We start from the raw sequence: 21699 nt of genomic DNA, 5'->3' as shown, positions 1-21699 counted from the left end.
TGGATTAATGTTCCTGTGCTATGCTGAGTCAGTTAGAGTATCTTTTATGGGTGTCTATAGCTCATCTCTCCACTGTCTCCTGTGATCTGTGATTCGGAGAAGTCATTAACACATAACTTCAGATTCCAGCATATATCTTATGCCTCCAGCTAAAGTTGTTGGACAGTTCAAAGCCATTGTGAAGCTTTTATTATGCATTGAGTGAAGTCCTAGGAAAAGATGAACCTAAAAGCCTAAAGTATGCATGCCAGCAATTTTCTTAGACTCGAGTTCCATTGGATCTTCCAGCTTTTTACAGCACATCATGCCAGTGTCCCAGAAGCCAGATGTTTGCACGATCCATCATTCTTATTACCTGTGGCGAACTTTTGGTTAAACAATATTCAAAGAGAATAGCTGTAAACTCCCAACGAAATACCATAATATTAACAAAATGTTTCATTTTGATGATCTTTCTGTCAAAGCAGGAAGCCACTGCCACAAGTGGTCCGTTTACAAAAGCTGGGATTCTTTTCCCTGCGTAGTTCAGAATGAGTAGATACTGTCCATCTGAAGTTTTGTATTTGTCGTCGATCTTAGTTTTGGATTGATACCACGTCTTATAAATATACGTACAATGGGAATATCCTTAACGTGTTCATATGCATTTGACGGTTTCATCAATCATACTGACACTTTATGGTTTAAAAAAANTGAAGAAGATATAGTGCTATGTATCAACAATAACATCAGGGAACTCTAGTATATTGGCAACTACTGTGCAGCTGTAAATTCTTAAAAACTGAAATTGACACAATTATTCCAAAACAACAACTTTCCCTAAGGTGCAAATTGTTTTCAACAACAAAATTTTTTTTACCACTGTTTTTCTCCTGGATAGTTTATCATTTCCACACTAAATTTCCCACCTGCTTACTCATTGGTTTGTTTCATTCCTGCAATTCATTCCTTTTAACCAGCCTGTCAGAAGTGCACAAGTTTACCCAGCAGCCGGGGTTAGCATTCTAGGTGTGGAATAAGCAACGCTACACACAATTTAATTGGAAATTTGTGGCAACATCTGTTCGGCACTGAATCTAATTCAAGACTTGTTTTTGTGATGACTTTTGTGAAACTTGATCTTTTAAGATGTAAAATGGCAAAGTTGTTGAAATGGGTACAGATCGATGGCAGTTGCAGTGTGTTAAGCAGGTGAAAGTTCATTATCATGAGATAAATGGAGGACGGACATCACACGATTCATTACATCAGTGGGAGTAGCAGCATGAAGCTCAAGCTCATGTTGTTCCTCCCGTTCATAGAATAAATCACTTAATTGCAGAGCTATGTTTGGGAAGTTGGATTTTTTTACTAACATAAAATGTCATTAGGACACAAGATGGAAGCAGCCTCCTCATTCAATGTGTCTCCTGGGCAAATAAAACAAAGTTTGCACCCATTCACGGGGGTTGCTGCAGAGTGAGAGAAATGGGAATAGAATTCTGCCAGTGGTTGGAGCTCAGTTTGGTTCTAATGAGACAGAAAGAGAAGAAAATAAAATAACCAGTGACACCATTCTACAGTATATCCTTTGAGACATCTCGACAAAGTGATAAGCCACTATCCCAATTGCAAGGATTGTTATAATTTGGAAAGCAGGCTGAGTGAATCTGAGTAAAGAATTTCAGATAAGCAAATCTACAAGGTGCTTATGAAATCTCAGACCCCATAGAAGTCAGTCCAGGAGTTCACCACTTACTAACGGACTCGGAATTCAAGAGTAAAAGAAGATTGGCTATCGGCTAGGATTCTTGGAGAACAGACAGATCCAGTATGATGGGAAAATACTTTTTCAATCTATTGGTACTTGCTGGATTTAGTCACTGACACAGCTAAACAAGAACGAGTGGCATTTACAATGGTGAACAGTTGGGGGAATATTGAATTGCATGAAGGTGGTATGAGTAATCAAAGGGGAATGAGTGCACAAATCCAGGAGCAATGTAACAAAAATTCAAACAGCAAATATCATTTTGAAACGTTAACCTTTAACGAAGACAAGCAGGTAGGAATGTAAAGGAATGGAAAATGAAAATCCAGAGTTAAGTCAGCCACTTTATAATTATTTTGTATTTGCATAACAATGACTCTGATATATTATGCAACGTTCTGTTCACTGGCCTTCACTTTAGAAATAGAATAATTTTTTTTTAAAAGAACGCTTGAAATGAAAGTACCTCTGTCATTTGAATTACTATAATAATATAAACTGACTTAACACACCGTATAGTAGCAGGGCAAAACCTTGGGCAAGTTTCCTTACTCCATACATTTGATGATAATCCCTCAAGAGAAAAACAATAATAAAAGGTTACTTCAGTCTACGATTGTTTGTGGGACACTGCTGTGCACAATTGGCTGCCGTGTTTCGCCCACAAATATACAGTCAATTCACTTTACAGTATATTCTGTGAAGCGCTTTGAGACGACTAGAAGACATAAAAAGTGCTACATCAAATGCAAGGATTATTATTATTTCTGTCTGGGTCACCTATCAATTTGATTAGAGCAGCTTTGATAGGAAAATGGAAGTTATTATTTGCAAGCATTTTATGGCACACCTGCTGATTTGTAATTTTAAATGAAATTAACACGAAATGTCATTCAGTCAAAAATATCAACTGAGATCAACATCTTAGACTATGATAAGGATGATTCTCAACTAATTGCTCCCCCTCCACTCACACACATCATCATTTCATCAGTACAATATTTATGCAAAATTATTTTATATTAAACGCTATTTTTAACTATCTTTGAATTCAACTACTTTGTGCATTTGAATGTACAGATTCATTACTCTAACCTAGGAATGCAAGTGTTGCTATTGGAACCTACCTATTTGAACCTCTTGTTTGACACAATTGTAGCTTCACCTGGAGAAAAAATATCAGGATATTTTCCAAGTTGCTCATCCTCTTTAGTATTTATCATCTGATTGACCCCCATGCTCCATTATTTGAAGTGCTTTGAGATGTCTTGAAGACGCGATAAGGCCTATATCAAATGCATGGATTATTATTATTATTTGTTCACTGTTTCTTCTGGCCAGGATCAGACACTTGTCTTGTGAGAAACCATGGAGGAAGGGGGGACAGGAGGAAAAGTACTATCGGGAAAGTATTTCGCACTATTAGTACTAAAATAGGATTTTGTTTTACAAATCCATGTCAAGCCATATAGTATCGTTAGTCATGTTAAAACTGCACTAGTAGCAAACCAAGTTAGATGTCGTTTTCATCAGTACATGGAAAAACTATCTGGGTCAACTTGTAAATTACTTTGAAGGACTGGAAAGCTATAACATGCAGTAATGTTGACTTGGAAGGCCATTATGTCCAATACTGAACTGAATTGCTTAGTTTGGTAGTTCCGGTAAGGTCCACTCATAGCATGTTAAAAGCGAGAACATGCCAAGTCCACGGTTTCTGTGATTGATAATTCGCATTTCAATTTCAGTATCACATTCATTAGCATCAACTTTATATGCACCAATACACTTGAGTGCTTTTTTATGAATAATAAAGCATCAGACATTGCTCTAATGCTCCACAGCCAACATTTAAAAAGTATGAATTGAGAAAATGCTCTTTTGCTTGCACACAAAACCTACCCTATTTGTCTTAGACCTCTTTGGCTTCAATAGGTGAGAAAAACACCCGCATATTGGCTCCACTGCTATTACTGACCTAGGAGGGAGAATATCTCCCCTTTATTATAATCATAACAGGTATTCAGTTCATATAAAAGTTTGTACTCCATTGTAAAATAAACAAGAGGCACTATAAAATATTCAGGTACTTTATTGAGGTTTTAGATTGAGGTTCAAAGACGAATACAGCTATAAATGGCTTTGACCCTACATAGGATTGAATTGCGGGCATTCCTAGCTTTCAAATCCACTTTTCAAATCCAGTCTCATTAGTTTAGTTGAAGAATTGCATTTTAGACAAAGGCATTTAGGATCCTTTAGGGAGGTGTGATCGAAAGAACACTGAAGGAACCATTATAATACACCAACGCCATGCAAAATAACATATGGAAGGGGATTGCAACAAGAGTGACAGAACAAAGAAAATTATTTAAAAAAAAAGATGGGTAGCAGCCCAAAAAAATACAAATTAAATAAGAAAGAAGATTTAAGATAATAAAGATTTGAACCATTGTAATGAAAGCAATTTGAAAGCAATTTGGAACAACAAGAAAGAAGAAAGAAATCAATTCCTAAGACAGAAGAGGCGTAGCTCTGAACTCTGAACAGTTGGCATAGTTGCCTTACTATTGTAAAGAGACATTTGCACAAGGAACAATCCTCAAAGGAACAATCCAGCTCCAAGCATCTTCATACTAAAGATGAAAAAGAGAATAAAGAGTTTAAAGAAAATGCAGATGATTATTCCCAAAGAAGAGAAACCTGAACAGGAATTTTAGCAATTTATCATTGAATCCCATCATTTTTCATCACGACATGAAAACTAGAGTTTTCCACCTAGAAAGAAGCAATTTAAAGTGATTTCCTTCTCCCCAAGACAAAAATGAATTGCAAAATAGCAAATACATTTTCCAAGCTGCCAGTGATTTAAAGTGGGCTTCCAGTCTACTAATCTCACTTTACAATAGATACAATACAGACTATGAACAAGTGAATACTTCATTTAAAAGTAAACACTTTAGTTAATTAGAAATAAATCTCATTGCTTTTTTTTATTGGTCTCACGATAGTGTTTCGTTTCTTGATGATGTCAATAATGTGGTTTATAAATGTGAACCACCTAAGGGTTTGTGACAAAAAATGTAGGGAAAGTATTGTTTAGCAGCGTTGTATATGCAGACTTATTTAATTGAGAACCTGGGTGAAAGCTGAGGTCCCAATGCAAAGCACCATCAAGACTTGAAATAACAGCAAACCCCCACTACACAGGACAGCAGTTAACAGAACCCTAAGATAACAGAGGGCAGGAAAGACTGAGTACAACATGATTACATTTGTATAGCGCCTTTCAAGTCGGGATGACGACTGAGTAAGGTAAAGAAACTGTTTGTGTAGGAGACGTTGTTAGAAGTTTTAATTAGGATGAACACAGAAAGCAGGGCGGGTTTAGAGCAGGAGATTTGGAGCCTGGGAGGAGAATAAAGTTCAGAAGATTCAAAAACCATTGTTGTATTATCGATGAAACAGAATGTGAGAGAGGAAACACTGCAGTGAGGAAATAGACAATGTAGCACACACCTGAGGAAAGCATCACCTTTCAGATGACAATCCTTCTCTTGAGAGTACAGAGTAGCGGATATTTGAAACAAATGCCCATCAGAAGCAACTGATGCTACATCGATTAACGCTGATTAAAAAGAACTGCTTGTATCTCTGAGAATAGCACTGGAGGGTGTATGGATTATGCACAGATTGAAATAAGCAAATACTCCACAGGACACACAATGTTTTGTCTGCATCTGGTACGAGAGCAGAGAGAGTCTGAATGGAGAAAGAAGGAGAATGTTTTGTGTGGCTGTTGAAGGAGTGGGCTCCGTGGAACGACTGAATGACCTTTTCTCGTTCCGTGGTTTATGTTCTTATGAAAGTTTCTGAGTGGGAAATGAAACGTTGGCTTGGAAGAGAAAATTGTACATCTTGGGGGCTCCATCTACAATGGAAATGCGAGAATTCCATTTGAGATCGGAGCAGATAGTAAGGCCAAAAATGTTGATAAATATATAAAAAAAAGCCTGAGACCAGAATCATAAAGCAATAGCCTAAATCTCAGACTCATGCGATAAGGAGAAACCATCTCTTTGGGGGATTGAATACCTGACTGTGTTACACAATGCCAAATTTCAGTCAGGTTTTAGAGAGAAGCGTAAAAAAAAAAAAAACGATTGATATGGAAAAAATATTTGCCATTCTGGACGACCTGATCATAAAACGTATGGAGAATGCTGAATCAATTTAAAGATCCACAGCTTTACTTTTCCTGCCTGCTTCTATTCACTGAACCGTTTGAAAATCAATAAGTGTTTTTTCAAGGAAGGATAGAAGATATTCATACAAAGAAACCCACACATTCCACCTTAATGTAGTTTGGAACCTTTTGTACCTATGAAGCCAAGGCATGAGGTCAAAGATAGGGTACATTTCACAGCATTTTTGGAGAAAGCTACATTCGAATCTCCTAATAGAAAGAAATTCAATAGGAAGAAATTCAACCCGATCATTACACTGGAAGCAATGGCAAATCATTTGCTCTCTGTGAACGTATATATACTTGTGTGCTAATTTACATCTGATTTATTGAGGCTGATTGTGTGTTTAACAAGACAATTTGCTTTCGAGACCTAAATTTAAAAAAATATCCACTGGAGGATGGCTGTGCACTGCTGCATGCAATTAGCTGCCGCATTTTGCCCACAAAATATACAGTCAAATCACTCAAGAGTATATTTTGTGAAGCGCTTTGAGACGTCTCGAAGACTTGGTAAGGCGCTATATCAAATGTAAGGATTATTATTATAATTATTATGTAAGGGTGGGTAGATAGTATTTCTTTCTCTCTCTTATTCTATCTTCCCTCCACACACACATAGTATCAGCTCATGGAAATCAAATTATACTTATGGTCCAAAGAAGATCAATACCATCATTAAAATGTTATTGAATAATTGGAGGGATGGCTGATTATTATTTATTTTCTTGCATTGGATGCTGGCCAGTGATACACTGAATGTGCATCCAAGAGCTCTCCCATCACAGCCGGTCATCTAGCCCTTCAACTGAAAATTCAGCACAGATGAAGCTATAATGTATTCACTCCTGATGCCAAAACAGGAAACAATTAACAATTCTTCTGTACATGGTACAAATGTAAGACCCTAATTACAACCCAAGCATTTAATTATTCATTCTCGAGGGTTTGCTCGGATGTACTGAGGGCAAATGCCAAATTTCTTGATTTAAGTTGATAACTGATCCTTACATTTGTCAACCATCGATGAGGAATCACAGTTCCTGTTTAATTTAAATTTTAACCTACATCAGTTTCCATTTCTTTTTTTTAAAAGAAACACAAGTGTGTACAATGACTCGTCTCATAAATTTTATTTTGGATCTCCACACAATCGCAACCCCATCAAGTCACAATGGAAACTACACTGAAGCACATATTAACCTTCTGGCTAGATTTTTGTACATGGAAATAAATGTAATCCTTAACGGTGAATAAAACACATTTCAGCAAACAAGTTATATTTTTTCAAAGACACCAATATTTTGCTCGTTACGTAAGCAGACAACGATACACTTATAATTTGTCTGAAAGCTAAGAGAACTCTACTCATCTCATATGCAGCTGCCAAATGTATGTATAAATCAGCTGGTCCTGAAATTTGGCATATTATCAACTCAAAGCAACAATCCTAACATTATTATACTGCTTTCATTGTGAATTGTATTTAATCATTTGATATCAAGTGCATAAAGCATCAACATTTTTAAAGTGCATCCATCAAATATTACAAATTGTAATTTGTTAAATTCTAATATTCTAATGTAGTTCATAAATAATTCAAGTTTAGAAAGACAATGTTCAAATCCCGGTAGACTTGCTTTATGCAGCAAACATTGAATCAAGTGTCAATTAAGACAATATTCAGTAGGGAAATAGTAAAAGTTTATTACATTTTTATGTGTATGTCTATGTGTGTTTACATAATACCTGCAACGTGCTTATTTATGGCTCAGTATGATGTTCAATTTTGAAAACTACAAGGTTAGAGTGTAATAAAATTACTTGTTCATTTTAATAACTATCTTGTCTTATCTAAAGCTCTTTTATTTTTCGCATTGTGAGAAGCCAGTGGGCAAGTCAAGTTCTCAATCAACCCTGCTTAGAGAGTTGAGTTGGCACAAGACATGTGCTTGCCTGAGGCAGGAAAGGATTGAGTGTGCATGGATGTTTGATGATTCAAATTAAAATTCAAACATTTCATCCTTGATATTTAACTCAAATAGTTCTGGAGTTAGTGTAATTTGGATCGGATCCAATTTTCCGTTGGCCCAGTTCAGTAGGGAATTGGTAGCTCAAATCAGCTCCTTTCCACTTCTGGGATTAAGTATTGAATCCAGCCCAAAGGAATGAAACAACAGTGCCATGGCTCCATATGAAATGATTTGGGCCATTTTAATCCCATTTTTTAGTGGCCACAGATCCACAGTACAAAATTTCCCATTTGTTAGGATAACAACAACAGCAACAAATTACATTTGTATAGCACCTTTAGATCAGAAGGGAGCCCCAACTCGCTGGATTAAACTATTAATCTTGATTGGTGGGGCAGCAAATATTCTGGCAAGGATACATATACTGTGTTTTATTCTGCCTCTTATTCACAGTATATATGGGCTGAAAGTATTTCCCTTGTGGAAAAGTTCCATGTTTATCAATAGCACGTTTCAACTTGAACACGAATGAATGAGATTTTGTTTTATTTTCCACATTTCATATCTGGACAGCATTGCTTCCATTCCAGATAATTGCAATATTTATGATTCAAACAATATTTATTAGTCAACTTGCGAATCATCAAGGACATCTTCTTCCTACAGAATCCTATTAATTATTATTCAAAATGATTGGTATGGTTTACAAATTACAAATATTCTCATTTGTCAATTACAGCATATGCTCTGGTACCCATCGTTTACATAATTGCTGCACCCCGGCAACCAGTCAGAAAGATGCTTCAGGGTGATTCAATTTCTACACAATTTCAGTCTGCGACATTTCCTGGCCACTCTGCCACTCCTTCTGTAAGAAAACCCTCTCTCTGAATTTTGAGTCTACCAAAATCAGTAGTCCTGCTTTTGCAGCCTGAACTGCACACGCCAGAAAGAGACAGCCCTCGTAACACAAAGAACCATCAACATCACAGATATATTTGGAAGGTTATGATCAAAAAGAATGAGGCACATCAGAAACCAATTTAAAAATTTGGAGCTACTTTTAGAGTGAAATACAGCAGAATAGGCCATGACTTCTGACTGCAAAGAAATAAGGCCTGACAAGTCTGGTTAGTAACAGTATTGTTGTCACAGACAAAATATTGTACCACTTTGTCTACTCACTGCTGTACTGTATGGAGCCTCTCACTCTCATTCTCTTCACTTCCGAGACTGCTGCCTCAATGTCTGCCATTTACCTCATTTCACCACTGGTGTACTGGTGCCAATGGTCTTACCAGTGGTTTAAAAAATTCTAAATACATCAGCAGAATTTTCACAGAAATGATGTAAAGTGTTTCAGACAATTCCCATTTTGTTGGAAATAACAGTGTCTGCCATAAACCTCCTGTGTGATATCACTATCAAAACCATTCTGTTCAATCATCAATATCCCTTCTTTCTATCCCTTCCTTCTTTCTCCTCACCTTGCTACCACAGAGTTTCCATCAAATAATAATACTTGCATTTGATATAACGTCTTTGAGAGGTCTCAAAGTGCTTCACAGAATATACTGTAAAGTGAATTGACTGTATATTTTGTGGGCGAAATGTGACAGCCAATTGCACACAGCAGTGTCCCACACATAGCCCTGGATTGAGTGACCAATTTATTATTATGACTATTATTATTTTGAAGGAATTATTACCCTTGAGTGCTCTAACGACTGAGCTACAGGATTTTAGAATATAACTGAAGTTTTCAACTTTTCCAATTTTTCCAGTAAAACAAGATATTCTTTTACCAACTCTATTTTCCACATTTGCTTCACATTTTGCAATTAATACAAAATATTCAATCGTATCCAAATTATTCTGCTGGGATAAATTAGTGCATTTTTGTCTCTTGCATGTTGATCATTAAAAGTAGTGATCTTTTTAACACATCTCTATCATGGCATTTCCACCATTCATCACAAATGTCATCAAAGGTTGACCTTGAGGCTTTGGGAAACATCTACAACAACAACAATAACAAGATTTCATTTATAGAGCGCCTTTCACATCGGGAGGACGTCCCAAGGCGCTGGACAGTTGGGTCGGGACCCGAGCAGGGGGTAAATGGTCAGGGTGAGGGAAGGGAGGGAGCGAGGAGGGGGTAGAGAGTTGAGAGGGGAGCTGAAGGCACGGTCAAAGAGAAGATTATCACCATATCTTTATGGTGAAGCACTTTCACACTAGGTGAAAGGTACTTGCACTGTTTAAGTGCAAGTTGTGTGTGTCTTGATCAAGGCTGAATCTGAACAGTTATGTATCTTTCCTACTATGAATTCTCTGCTGAGGTAAAAAAAANTCCAATTCTGTTTAGATTTCTTACTATAGGTGCGGTCACTTAACAGTTATATTGCATTAGGTTGTGGTCTATGTAATAGTTTGGCTCAGTAGATGACATATTTGTCTCTGGGTCAGAAGGCTTCATCCTTATGTTGGTTCAGCCAAGATATTCTGCTCAAAAAGATGAGAAATATGTGGAAAGATTTCTGCACTGCATCTCTCAAAGGATTTAGCGCAAAACTCTTGTGGTGCCCTTTTCAAATAATTGTCAGATTGTGGATCATCTCCCCTTGAGTAGTTCCTTAGGAGTTTAAACAAGCAGAAAAGTTATGTTATGTCAGAATACTCTCATCATTTTCTGAACAGTTACTGATCAAAAACTTTCAGGCTTAGAACTATAGCACTACAATACTGAACACTTGTTCTCATTATGAAGTGTAGGAGAGAAAGGAGATATTTGTGTATAAAGATTGTCCCTGGCTTTCCTCCTGTTTTGAATTTGGGGTAAATTTGAACTGAGCTCTTCTCAACAACTCTTCTCTGAATTGTGAGTTCATCAGTCAAATAAGAGATGAACTCAGCATTGGTTACTGATCATTTACTTAATCTTTCAACATCTAGACAGCCTTCAATTTAAAGATTTGCTCCAAGACCTATTTAGTGCTATACACTTTGAAAGGGCGTATTCAGTCATGTAAAAGAGAAGGACAATTCAGCAGTATGTGTGTGTGTTCTAGCATGAAAACAGCAAGAGATTTGGCAGTTTTCAGATATTGCACAAACAGAATGTCCATTTCAATATAAAATAATTTATCCCCAAAATTCTGATATCATCACCTCCCACACACAATCTTTTGAACAGTGCTCGCCTTAAATAAATGTTTATTGTTATGGTAATTCTATCAATCTCTCAGACCCTCTCCAGAAACACATTAAGAGTACAACAGAGATAGTGTCCAAACTCTGAAAGGAATCAATAAAGACTGGTTACATAAAAGAATACTTGGCAATATCTGGAGCTCAATGTTGATACAGTTTCCTTCTGAGTATCCAGATCATTGCTTAGCCATGCGAAGGAGTATCCAAACTTGATAGAGTTCCACATTAGTGTAGAAATGCTCCTGTGTCCGGCATGGAGTGTATATTGTTTCCCCAGAGGGACATGTCTTGCTTACCTAATCCCAGAAATATTAGGCACAGGCTGGCAAGAGCCAAGACTTGTATTGGTTAAACACTGCAGTTTAACCAGCTAAATTTACTTTGCATGTCATGGCAAACACTGCTTGGCAAGCTTCCCATTGCTTGTCCAGCAAGTCCACAAATTAGGACTTTGACTTGCAAGGTTACCAACGTAGGAAGAGTTTCCAGTGACTTGTCTGTTCCTCCAAGTCATGTCAGCGAGCCAGACTGACTGGTCTATCATCAACAGTACGTTGGAATACTATTGGCCCATGTGCCTCATGAACCAGACAACTGAACCCACCACAGTAGATCAACCCAATTCTGACATTTCCTGCCAAGCATGTCACATGAGGGCAAGTCCACCCCGAAAGAGACTCTAATGTAATTTTGTTGTTGCTGTTACTGCCATCCTCCCTCCATTCCCCCACCACACCCCCCCACCCCCCTAGATATTTTCACTGCCATATACACCTAGAGGTTATGGCTAAGCATTTTAAGGGTTACAATATGTTTCATTAAAAAAACAGTCTTGCAACACTCAAATCAAATGGGCTGAAACCATGTAAACAGTGCCTGAAGTACATTATCATGCAAATATAAGGAGGCTACTTTATTGCTTCATTACTTGGCTGGTCCCTTGTAAATATTTTCCCCCGGATTGTTACAATGATGTGATAGTATTGCAACTGTTGACCGCAATGTTGCCTTGTGCAATTTAAATGGGCTTTCCACCATATGTGCAATATCTATAATAATGGCACAATATAATTCCTGACAGTGCCAGCACATTTTTAATTGCAAAAACAACGGTCTAATGTGAGTGCAATTAAAATGAGCCTTGCAGCTTTCACAACCTTTCTCCACGTAAAGCATTAATGTCCCACTCACAGGATGCTAGTAGTCATGTGGAAAAGCAAACAATTTGTTAGAAGTCTTGAGTCGTTGAAAGTTAAGTAAAATCAAAGGGGGGGTAAATAGTTTCAACCAGGCCCTGATCTATTTTTCACACCTCTGTGATCCCACAAAACAGAATTTCTTTAGACTAACATTCTGCTGCATTTGTATTGTCTCCAAATACACACCCAATAAACCTTACAGTGTATGCTGCGGAATGCTTTGAGATGTCCTCTGGCCATGCAAGACACAGTATCAAATGTCATGCTAATTGTTATGATGATTATTATTATTGCGTCCTTTTGAAGACTGGGCATGTTGCAACTGTGCAACCTCCCAAATGTGACTAGTAATCCACATGAGGTTATTATACAGTCTTCTAAACAGTCAAATGCCCTCAAGGTGCAATTGACTATTTTTAATGAAACATCTCGCCAAAAAGCTTGGAGTGAAATCTAATTGGAATTCCACTAATGAAAACATTGGATTTCGATCAGAATGTATTGAAGCAGAGAAAGAGAAAATGTTGCAACTTCTCAGCTTCTGTCACACACTGAACCAGCGAACCAGTGCAGTGTGTGACCGTGGGTGGTCACTTACATAGCACAGCTAAAGGAACAGTCATAAGGATCAGGACTGGCAACTAGGACATGTTCTCCCTACTCCAAAAGCCCAGCTCACTCCAACCCCACTCAGCAGTAGATACAGTAGAATGATACAGCACAGCAACAGGTCATTCGGCCAACTAATCCATGCCAGTGTTTATATTCCACGTGAGCCTCTACTCCTCCGAATCCGCTCTCCTACACCTCTCTATTCTGTTCTCTCGCATGTAGGCACCAAGTTTCTTCTTTAAATACTTTGATGCTTTTTGCTTCAACTACAGCATTAGCCAATGAGTTCCATTTTCTCAGGACCCTCTGCATGAAGAAGTTCCTGCTAAACACCCTTTTAGTTCTGCTCCTGGCTGTCATGCATTTATGGCCCTTCATTTTTGAACTCACCAACAAGTGGAAACAGCTTATTAACATCCACCTTATCAAATCCTTTACTTATTTGGAACACCCGTTAGGTTTCCTTTCAATAGTCTCACCTCCAGAGAGAAATGCTACAACCTGTCAATCTTTGTTAACTGTATCCAGGATAGCAATCAGCAAACGTGCTAAGGAACAAAACGGTTTGGAGGACCTTTAGAAGCCTTACAGACATGTTGTGGTGAATATGTAAATGATGTGATATTCATTCAAATGAATGTTCATCCCTGAATTCAAGTAACCAGATTTTAATCAAGAGAAGCCTGCGTGTGCGTGTGTGTGGTAAAAAAATTATAATTTTTTCAGTGAGCTTGTGACAAGAGGAAACCATTGAATTTTCAATGTTGATGATGTGGAATCATATTGCATGCTGCAATTGATGATGGAAAGTGCATGGATCACAAAACACAATCTGTTACCAGTGACAATAATAGACAGATTCCAGAATTTGAGGAAGACATACATCGTGTCTGTGTTCCCTAAATCACTCCCTGACTATGAGAGTGTAATGGAGCACAAAGGCACATGTCTGGCAGGATAAGGGTGGGGGGGTGCAGAGCAACATGAATCTCAGAAGGGAATAGTGGGATGTATGTATATGGACAAATATCCTGGGATTCTCCATCAAGGTGATCGTAAGAAAACTAATCCTTTGATACATTTGATACAGTGTTTTATCACAACATCACGGCATTTCAAAATGGTTCACAGGATTTGCAGATTTGTTGGCAAATGCAGTAGCCAATTTGCATGCAGCGATGTTCTGCAAAGAGCCATGGAGTGAATGATCATTTTTATCTGGGGGATTGATGGCCAGGACACCAGGAGATACTTCCTTCTCTTTTCGAGCAGGATTATAGGATCTTTCACATCCATCCGAAAAGGTAGATGGGACCTTGGTTTAGTGTCTTATGTGAGGGACATCGCTTCTGAGAATGCAGTGCTCCCCAGCACTACTAATGTTATCTAATCCCAAATCCTTGTTCTTTCTATTATAATCAATGATGCAAACTAATTTCACAAAGCTTTCCTGTATCAATTGTAACCATCAGAATCAGAATATTAAAAGAAACTTTTATGTGAAGACTTTCTTGTGGGAATGGCCCCAGAAGATCTACATTTACCTACATAAGTTTAGGATGTTCTAGTTTGGCACACACCATGATACCATCATACAAGGAAAATACTGCCATGATGTTACAGCTCTTTAAAGAGGGAGAGAAACAGCCAGAACTGTAACAGCACTGAACAGTATCAATCCAATTGAGTGCCCAAACCTAACAGCTGAACTGGTACAACCATACCATTGCTGTACCAAGTAAAGTACCATCGTTAGAAACGCAAAGTCGCAAATTTACAGATTACAAAGTGTCTCCAGCTTCTTTTCATGGTATTTTACAATACCCTTTATTAACATGAGTGGCATTATCACAGCGTTGTTAGGTTAATGCTTAAGCTAACTGTGGTGAGGGGAAAGTAGTGCAGCTGGCCATTGACAGCTTGTCAATGTCAGTTGGTGTAGAGCATGGCCCTCTTTTCATAATTTCATAGATTTATTTGAGTTTTGAACAATGAACTAAATCCTTTTCACATTAATATATTTTGATCAATTTCTGTTACAATCATTTTTGGGTGGCAGTACGTGGAAATCTATATATGTATATATGTATTAAAAAGCTGTGCTTCACAAATATGATTGGAGTAATGTTAATACAGAACAAAAATCACTCATACAGTAAGTCATTGAGAGATTTCTAAAGAGCACCTTTGTTATAAGGATGGTAGCTGTATGATTGGGTTTGGTATTAATGGAGCAGCTGTGTTAAACCTTCGTTTAATCTGATTCATTTTTAAAATATTGCACTAAAAAGTTGCTGATTGATCTTCAAAATTTTATTACAATGCTTAGTAATGATCCCATTAATAATCCATCCAATTTGCAGTCCTTGGAGACCTACTGAATGAAGTTTAATTTGCCAAATGTAGCCCTGTCATTTCTTAAATTCAATTTGCAATGATCTCCAGACAGTAAATTGATGCACTGTCTTGCTCTCCTAAAACCATGGCATTTATAGACCCTAAATATATTTGTGCATCTCTAAATAGCACATCTAAAGTTACTTCAAATCTCTTCAAACCGCCCATTAATGTGAATTAAGCTTGTATACAGCTGTTGCAGAGTTCAGGGATCATGTTTTATGGATGAAAAGTGGCTGATAGCATTGAAATTGGTCAATGGAGATTCACTATTCAGTTCATTTATACATTGTCCCATTAGACCTCACTGAACTTCAAACACAATTATGGAACACATTTGTTTGTGAATATCTAAGTATAAAACAGTTATAATTTTACTGTGCTCTTGCTCACACATTACTGCACTCCTAAAATGTACCAGATCCCTCCTGAAAAATAATGTGTCAGATCTGAAGCATTCATAGCTGATACCATTGGATGTTTGTTTTAGAGGCTATTTAAGTGCACAGAGAATATTGTGCTGCTTTTGCACTGTATTAAGTGATGCCAAGGACACAATTTTTAACAGCAATGTAGGATTGGAGCAATGTTCACCTTACCTGCTCACAATATTGTGAAATTGGTGAAGCCAATAGACTCATGTCTTTTTTGGGTCAGTCGGATATCTCACACATGTGGCAATCCATCACCAAGCTGAAAATATCCCACACAGACCGAGAGTTCCACAGATGTATGCCACCTACATGTAAACATCTCTCTGCATCTGGAATGGAACGTGCTTTGTATACTGTATTAGTTATTTTTATAACAATAGTCCTTGCATTTGGTGTTGCACATTTCACATTGGGAGGATGACTCAAAATGACTCAGTTGTTGTTGACTACGAAGAGTGTTATTCTATGAAAGCAGCAGAAACTTCCATGGGTAGGGTATCGATTCATACAAAGGTTACTTCATTCATTCGGTAGTGCCTGGAGGCAGAAGTTTTGAATCTGGTTAAGCTTATTTCTCAACAAAAAGAGTCAAATCATTATATGCCGTAATCTGTGGTTTACAGCTACTCACACTGCAGATATTTCTCACCAATTCCCGGTCTGTGCTCCTACAATTTCAGCTGATATCACTGCAATTTCAGTGTGTCCCAGCCCAGCCATTACATCTTGAGTCTGCCACCCACTTTATGTCCTATGGTTTTCCTATCTATAGGTTTAAAGCCGTCACAGCGTCTGATCCTTCGAAAATATTCATTTGATGGAAATGGCTGAGAAACCTCAATTTATGAAACATTGCACGGTAAATTCATAGTGTTATACAAACTGAACAGCACCAAAAAAGTTCATTCAGCTCAACCTGTCTGCGTCAGTGCTTTTACTCCATGTAATGCCCTCTCCCTACCCCCTCCCATAACACGTGTAGGTTTCATTGCACCTTTAGTAACCATTAGATTTACCAATTGCATTGATTCAATGCAGAAATATTATCAAATGCAGCAAAACTGTGCAACACAGTTTCTGTGTCAGATAATTATTTGGGGAGGACAAGTTTGCAGGGCTATGGGGAGAGCGCGGGGGAATGGGATTGATTTGGGTAGCTCTTTGCAAAGAGCCTATGTATAAGCCTATGATTCTATGAAACAACTAGAGTATAAAACCCACAGAGAAGCCGATAGTACTGCCTTGTGACAACTCTGTGTAAGAATTAAGATGTCTGCTTACTAGATTCAGAATAGCCTGAGGCAGACATGTACCTCTATTGAAAGTGACGGCACAGCTCACATATACACACACATTCAAACATGTTCCTTTTAAGTAACAGACCAACAAATGTTTTCTTTTTGGAAAAGAGTATGAGAAGGTAAACAAATATGAAGTAGTTTATGCATGATCTGGAGAGGGAGAGAGAGCTAAATAAGTCAACATTCCTAAGGATGGATGTAAGTTACTGTATAATATTATTTAGAGTCCAATATCAAAATATTTGTTAATTTATTGCCCGTGTACAGGATGTGCCCATTCATATGTATCGTACTGTTGAGGTAATTGCATTACCTTGTGAAGTCCAAACCTTATTAAATTCTCAATGTTAGATAAAATTATGATATGCATATTCTGGGAACTGGATTGTCATTCAAGTTGCACATCAGTCAAGATGCACGTTTCTCAGAGGACAGATTCAAACACTGCAGTACTGTGCAGAATGAGTAATAACCTGTGGTACAGTATTAAGAGCCTACAGTCTGCACTGAGCTGGGGACTAGCAGAAATCAAAGACTGTTGCTGATTTTGTAGGCCAATATGCCTTGATTTCTTTGCGTAAGTGCAAGAGCTTTGTATTGTAAATTGCTTGGCATATTTGTGATGCCATATAAAATATTAAAGTTAATATACCACAGGACTTCTAACACACTTGATAATGTGTGGCCTATTGCCAGGAAGTAATGCTCAAGGAATATCATTTCTGGGATTCATTATGACAGCTCTAACTTTCAACCAATATTGCACTGGGATAAATTTTGTGGTACTTCTTAACAGATTTCTTGATTGAGAGATCCAAAGGGGAACTCCTTCTGGCAGCTGAAAGTGTATCACACACTTCACTCCTACTCAAGGAGAACCTGCTCTAAAAGTTGATTAGGTTGGAGTGTTGTACCCAAGAGTTAGTGTAACATATTTCCAGATTTTTTAATTAAGAAATTCCATTAAGAAACGCAGCAAAATTGTCCCCATAGTTTCCAACGTGTACAAAGATATTTTGGCACATCCAGGCTACAGAGTGATGCCTCAAATTGTTATTTGCCACGACAATAAATTGTGCACATGTTACAAAATGCCGATGAGCATGTTTTAAAACATATTAATCATTCTTAAAATGGTAGACGCTGTGCGTTTCATGCTATTTCTTGCATCCCTTTTGAAATATTTATTCCAGCCAATTTGTTTGTTGGTAGATTTATAAAAATAATAGAATTGCACTCACTCTGGCACTGGTGGTTGCTTTAATGCCTCCCTCTCATGAAAGCACTCTCAATGCTGAATTGAGTACACTTAGTGTTTTCCACATCAAGGCCACAGCTGTGCCAGAAAATCATAATAGATTTTAGGTCCAGCAAGAAAGTGAAGTTTGCATTATGATTCGAATTATACGATATTCTATTGCTGTAGAGTTCAGCAATAACACCTACCTAAAGGCTAATGTTATACAGTAAATGACCACTGGACCCCTAGTTAGGAGGAGCTAGAACCATCTCAGTCTCTATAATAGTAATAATGATAACTCTTGCATTTGATATTGCGTCTTATCATGTCTTCGAGACGTCTCAAAGAGGTTTCACAGGATATACTGTAAAGTGAATTGAGTGGGCGAAACGCGGCAGCCAATTACACACAGCAGTGTCTCGCAAACAGTCATGGATTAAGTGACCAAATTATTTTTTNCTGAAGGAATTATTACCCCTGGAAAAGCGATCCGCCAATCGACTAACAACCAGGTTCGTACTTACTGCTAGGTTTGTTAACATTGCCCATCATTGTTTCTCACATTAAGCTTCAGCACTTAGCAGATGCATTTAATTATTCAAGGTAGCATTTGCATGTGGTATAGATGAAATATGATGGAAATTGTTCATATTTCTTTGGTTATGTCAATTCAAGTTAATTTGACCTCGCCTTGTAGCTGGGGATTAAAGGATTGATCAAACTTATTAGATCGGCTAAAAATAGGAATTTTTTCTGACTTAACTTCATAAGAGAGGAGTGACATTTAATATTCCAAGACTGAGGCAATCACTCAGACATTTGGGACAGTAATATTAACTACGCTGTCCTCTCAGTGGCAGATCATTGTCAGGTTTGAGGGGTTTCAGCCTGATGCGATATGGCATGTCCCTATTAACTCACGGAGAATGAAAAAGCTAAGTCTAATTGCGAAAAAACGTAAGTGCTGAAAAGTACGACAATAAAATTGACTTTTACTTTATGAAGCACAGAGGCAAGCTAGGCAATTACAAGATTCATGTAGAAAATGACCTCCATAAATTGACAAGAAGGCAAATGCTACTACATTTCACCTCTATTTATATTAATTCACTTCGCCTTTGATTTGAATGTTACAATCAAAATGGCACTTTTTTTCCCATCTGAAAACTGGCCTGATTAATTTCTCCGCAATAATAAAAAAATGAAATGCATATAATTTTAACGGAACCCATGCTAGAAATACAATTACTGTCAAATCCCTTGTTATCTCTTGACGTTCTACTGGAGTTTAAATTTATTATTTTCCTTTACCAAGTGAATGTACTGCTTGCCAAATATACCAGTATTCTCAACTAAATGAATTCATTCCACAGTAGTCCAAGTCTGTTCATCAAAGTTTAATTTAGTTCAATCTTGCATAACTCATTTTAATATTGTATCAAATGAACAGGGAAGCTTGAGCTGGTCTTAAATCACATTTAATTGATACAATAGGCTGCACAAGTGACTTGTTTACTTCTGTAGAGACAACAGTTTGTTTTTATCATGAAATGCAAAGTAAAACAACCATTTCTGGATGTTCACAGTGGATTTTCCCTCGACTGCATAGACGTCTTTTAAGAAGGAAGGTTTAGCTTTAAATATTTAAGTTGATATCATTGCTCCACTTTCAGTAGTTAATTCAGTATTTTTTTTTAAACCATGACTAATTTCATGAGAAGCTTGAGTCACAGTATTACAAATCTCATGATCCGCATCACAAAGCACAGCCAGCCATACAGACAACGCACCAGAATCACGGTAAATTAAACCTCTAATTGGGGAAACAAAAATGACTCATGTATAGCAATATTGTGAGTGGGATACATTATCTGGATGGCCAGAATGATGCTGGTCATGCGATCGGTATGACTGTGACTTTCATCTCAAAAACCTGACCAGAATAGAGAAGTAATTGTTCAGTGAGTGCAAGCGCTAATAAAATTAGCATCTACCTCGTCAAAGCAATTTTGTTGAGGCAGGGTCCATAAATTCTTTTAAAAAGGAACTGAATGCTTGAAAAAGAAGTACATTAAAGATTATGGGAGCAAGCGAGAGAGCGGAATTAGACGAGGAGGCTCATATGCAGAAAAAGATTAGAGCAGATTAAATGGGACAAATGGTCTATTTCTGTTCGGTCACATTTTCTGATTGCTTTACATTTGCTGGGAGATCAGACAGTGGGATCAATGTATGATCCAGATAGTGATTAGAAAAAAAGAATTTCATTGAATAGCAATACTCTTTTTTTNACTGACAATCGATCCCTTAGCAGATCTGAGTAGAGAAAATAGAGCCCAGTAGAGGAAGATATCCAACAATTTTAAAAATAGACATACAGCATAATAATAGACATACAGAAGTGGACAATATGATCTTAAAATAGTCCAATTTCTCTTCCCATATTTGTAAACCACCTACCCATAGTAAATATTATACCCTGTACCCCAGTATTAAGAGAATTACACTCCTATCCCTTCATACTTCACTGGTAATCACTGTTGAGTGATTGTTATTTGTAGGCAAACGCAGTAGACATTTTACACCCAACAAAGTCCCATAAACATCTATAGGGTGAATGACCAATTAATCTGGAGGATTGTCGGGCCTTTCCATCTGGAGTCATTCATTCATCCATTCACAATTTACTGAATCAGAGTAGATTCAGCCAGAAAAAATTAAACAGACTGCAATTGCCCTTCTGAGTATAAATGTTCATTTTTAGTCTATGTCATTAAATTTCTTTGTTTGGTTTTAATACCAGTTGAAGTACAAAGAGCTGCTAAAGATAACACAAACAGGACATTGTTGCTATTGTTTGATCTTTAACTTCTAGTTTTTTTTATTCCTTCTTCATTAGGCGGGGGTATGAAGATTTGGAAAGAAAGCTTAAGCAGATTTCTATGGAAAAAAGTAACCTTCTCCATCAGCTTTCAAAAACAGCAATCGAACTGGAAGGAATTAAAGGGAATCTTCAGGTAAGACACTTGGAGTTACAAAATCTTTCAACTCATTAAGCACTGCACAGCATCTGCAGATTCCAGTTCTTAGCCTACAGCTTGGCAATAAGTTTTCACACTACATAAATATCATTGAATACCACACTGGGTAAAATTAGCATAATGGATATAGTGGAAAAGGGAAACATTGAAGGAATTATCCTCAAAAAACATTTCCAGATTAATAATGTTCAGCTCATTCACAGAGGGATTTGGCACTGCTTTAAAGGGAAATTGTGGTGAACTAATGGGTTTATTTCCAAACAAAACTTGCTTCAAACTAGAGAGCTGCTGAG

The 21699-nt window shown here is 37.4% G+C and overlaps 1 protein-coding gene across 1 annotated transcript in view; it reads left to right on the top strand.

The window, feature by feature from the left end:
• Positions 1 to 21699, top strand: part of luzp2 (leucine zipper protein 2) — a 67548-nt gene that overhangs the window by 5805 nt on the left and 40044 nt on the right. Inside the window, exon 3 of the mRNA XM_007887861.2 lies at positions 21265 to 21382. Coding sequence (XP_007886052.1) covers positions 21265 to 21382 — 118 coding nt within the window. The remainder of the gene's footprint in view (positions 1 to 21264; positions 21383 to 21699) is intronic.

The sequence above is a fragment of the Callorhinchus milii genome, unplaced genomic scaffold, assembly GCF_018977255.1.
Source record: "Callorhinchus milii isolate IMCB2004 unplaced genomic scaffold, IMCB_Cmil_1.0 Scaffold17, whole genome shotgun sequence".
Lineage (NCBI taxonomy): Eukaryota > Metazoa > Chordata > Chondrichthyes > Chimaeriformes > Callorhinchidae > Callorhinchus > Callorhinchus milii.
The sequence above is the reverse complement of the archived record's forward strand: the minus strand, read 5'-3'. Positions and strand labels throughout refer to the sequence as shown.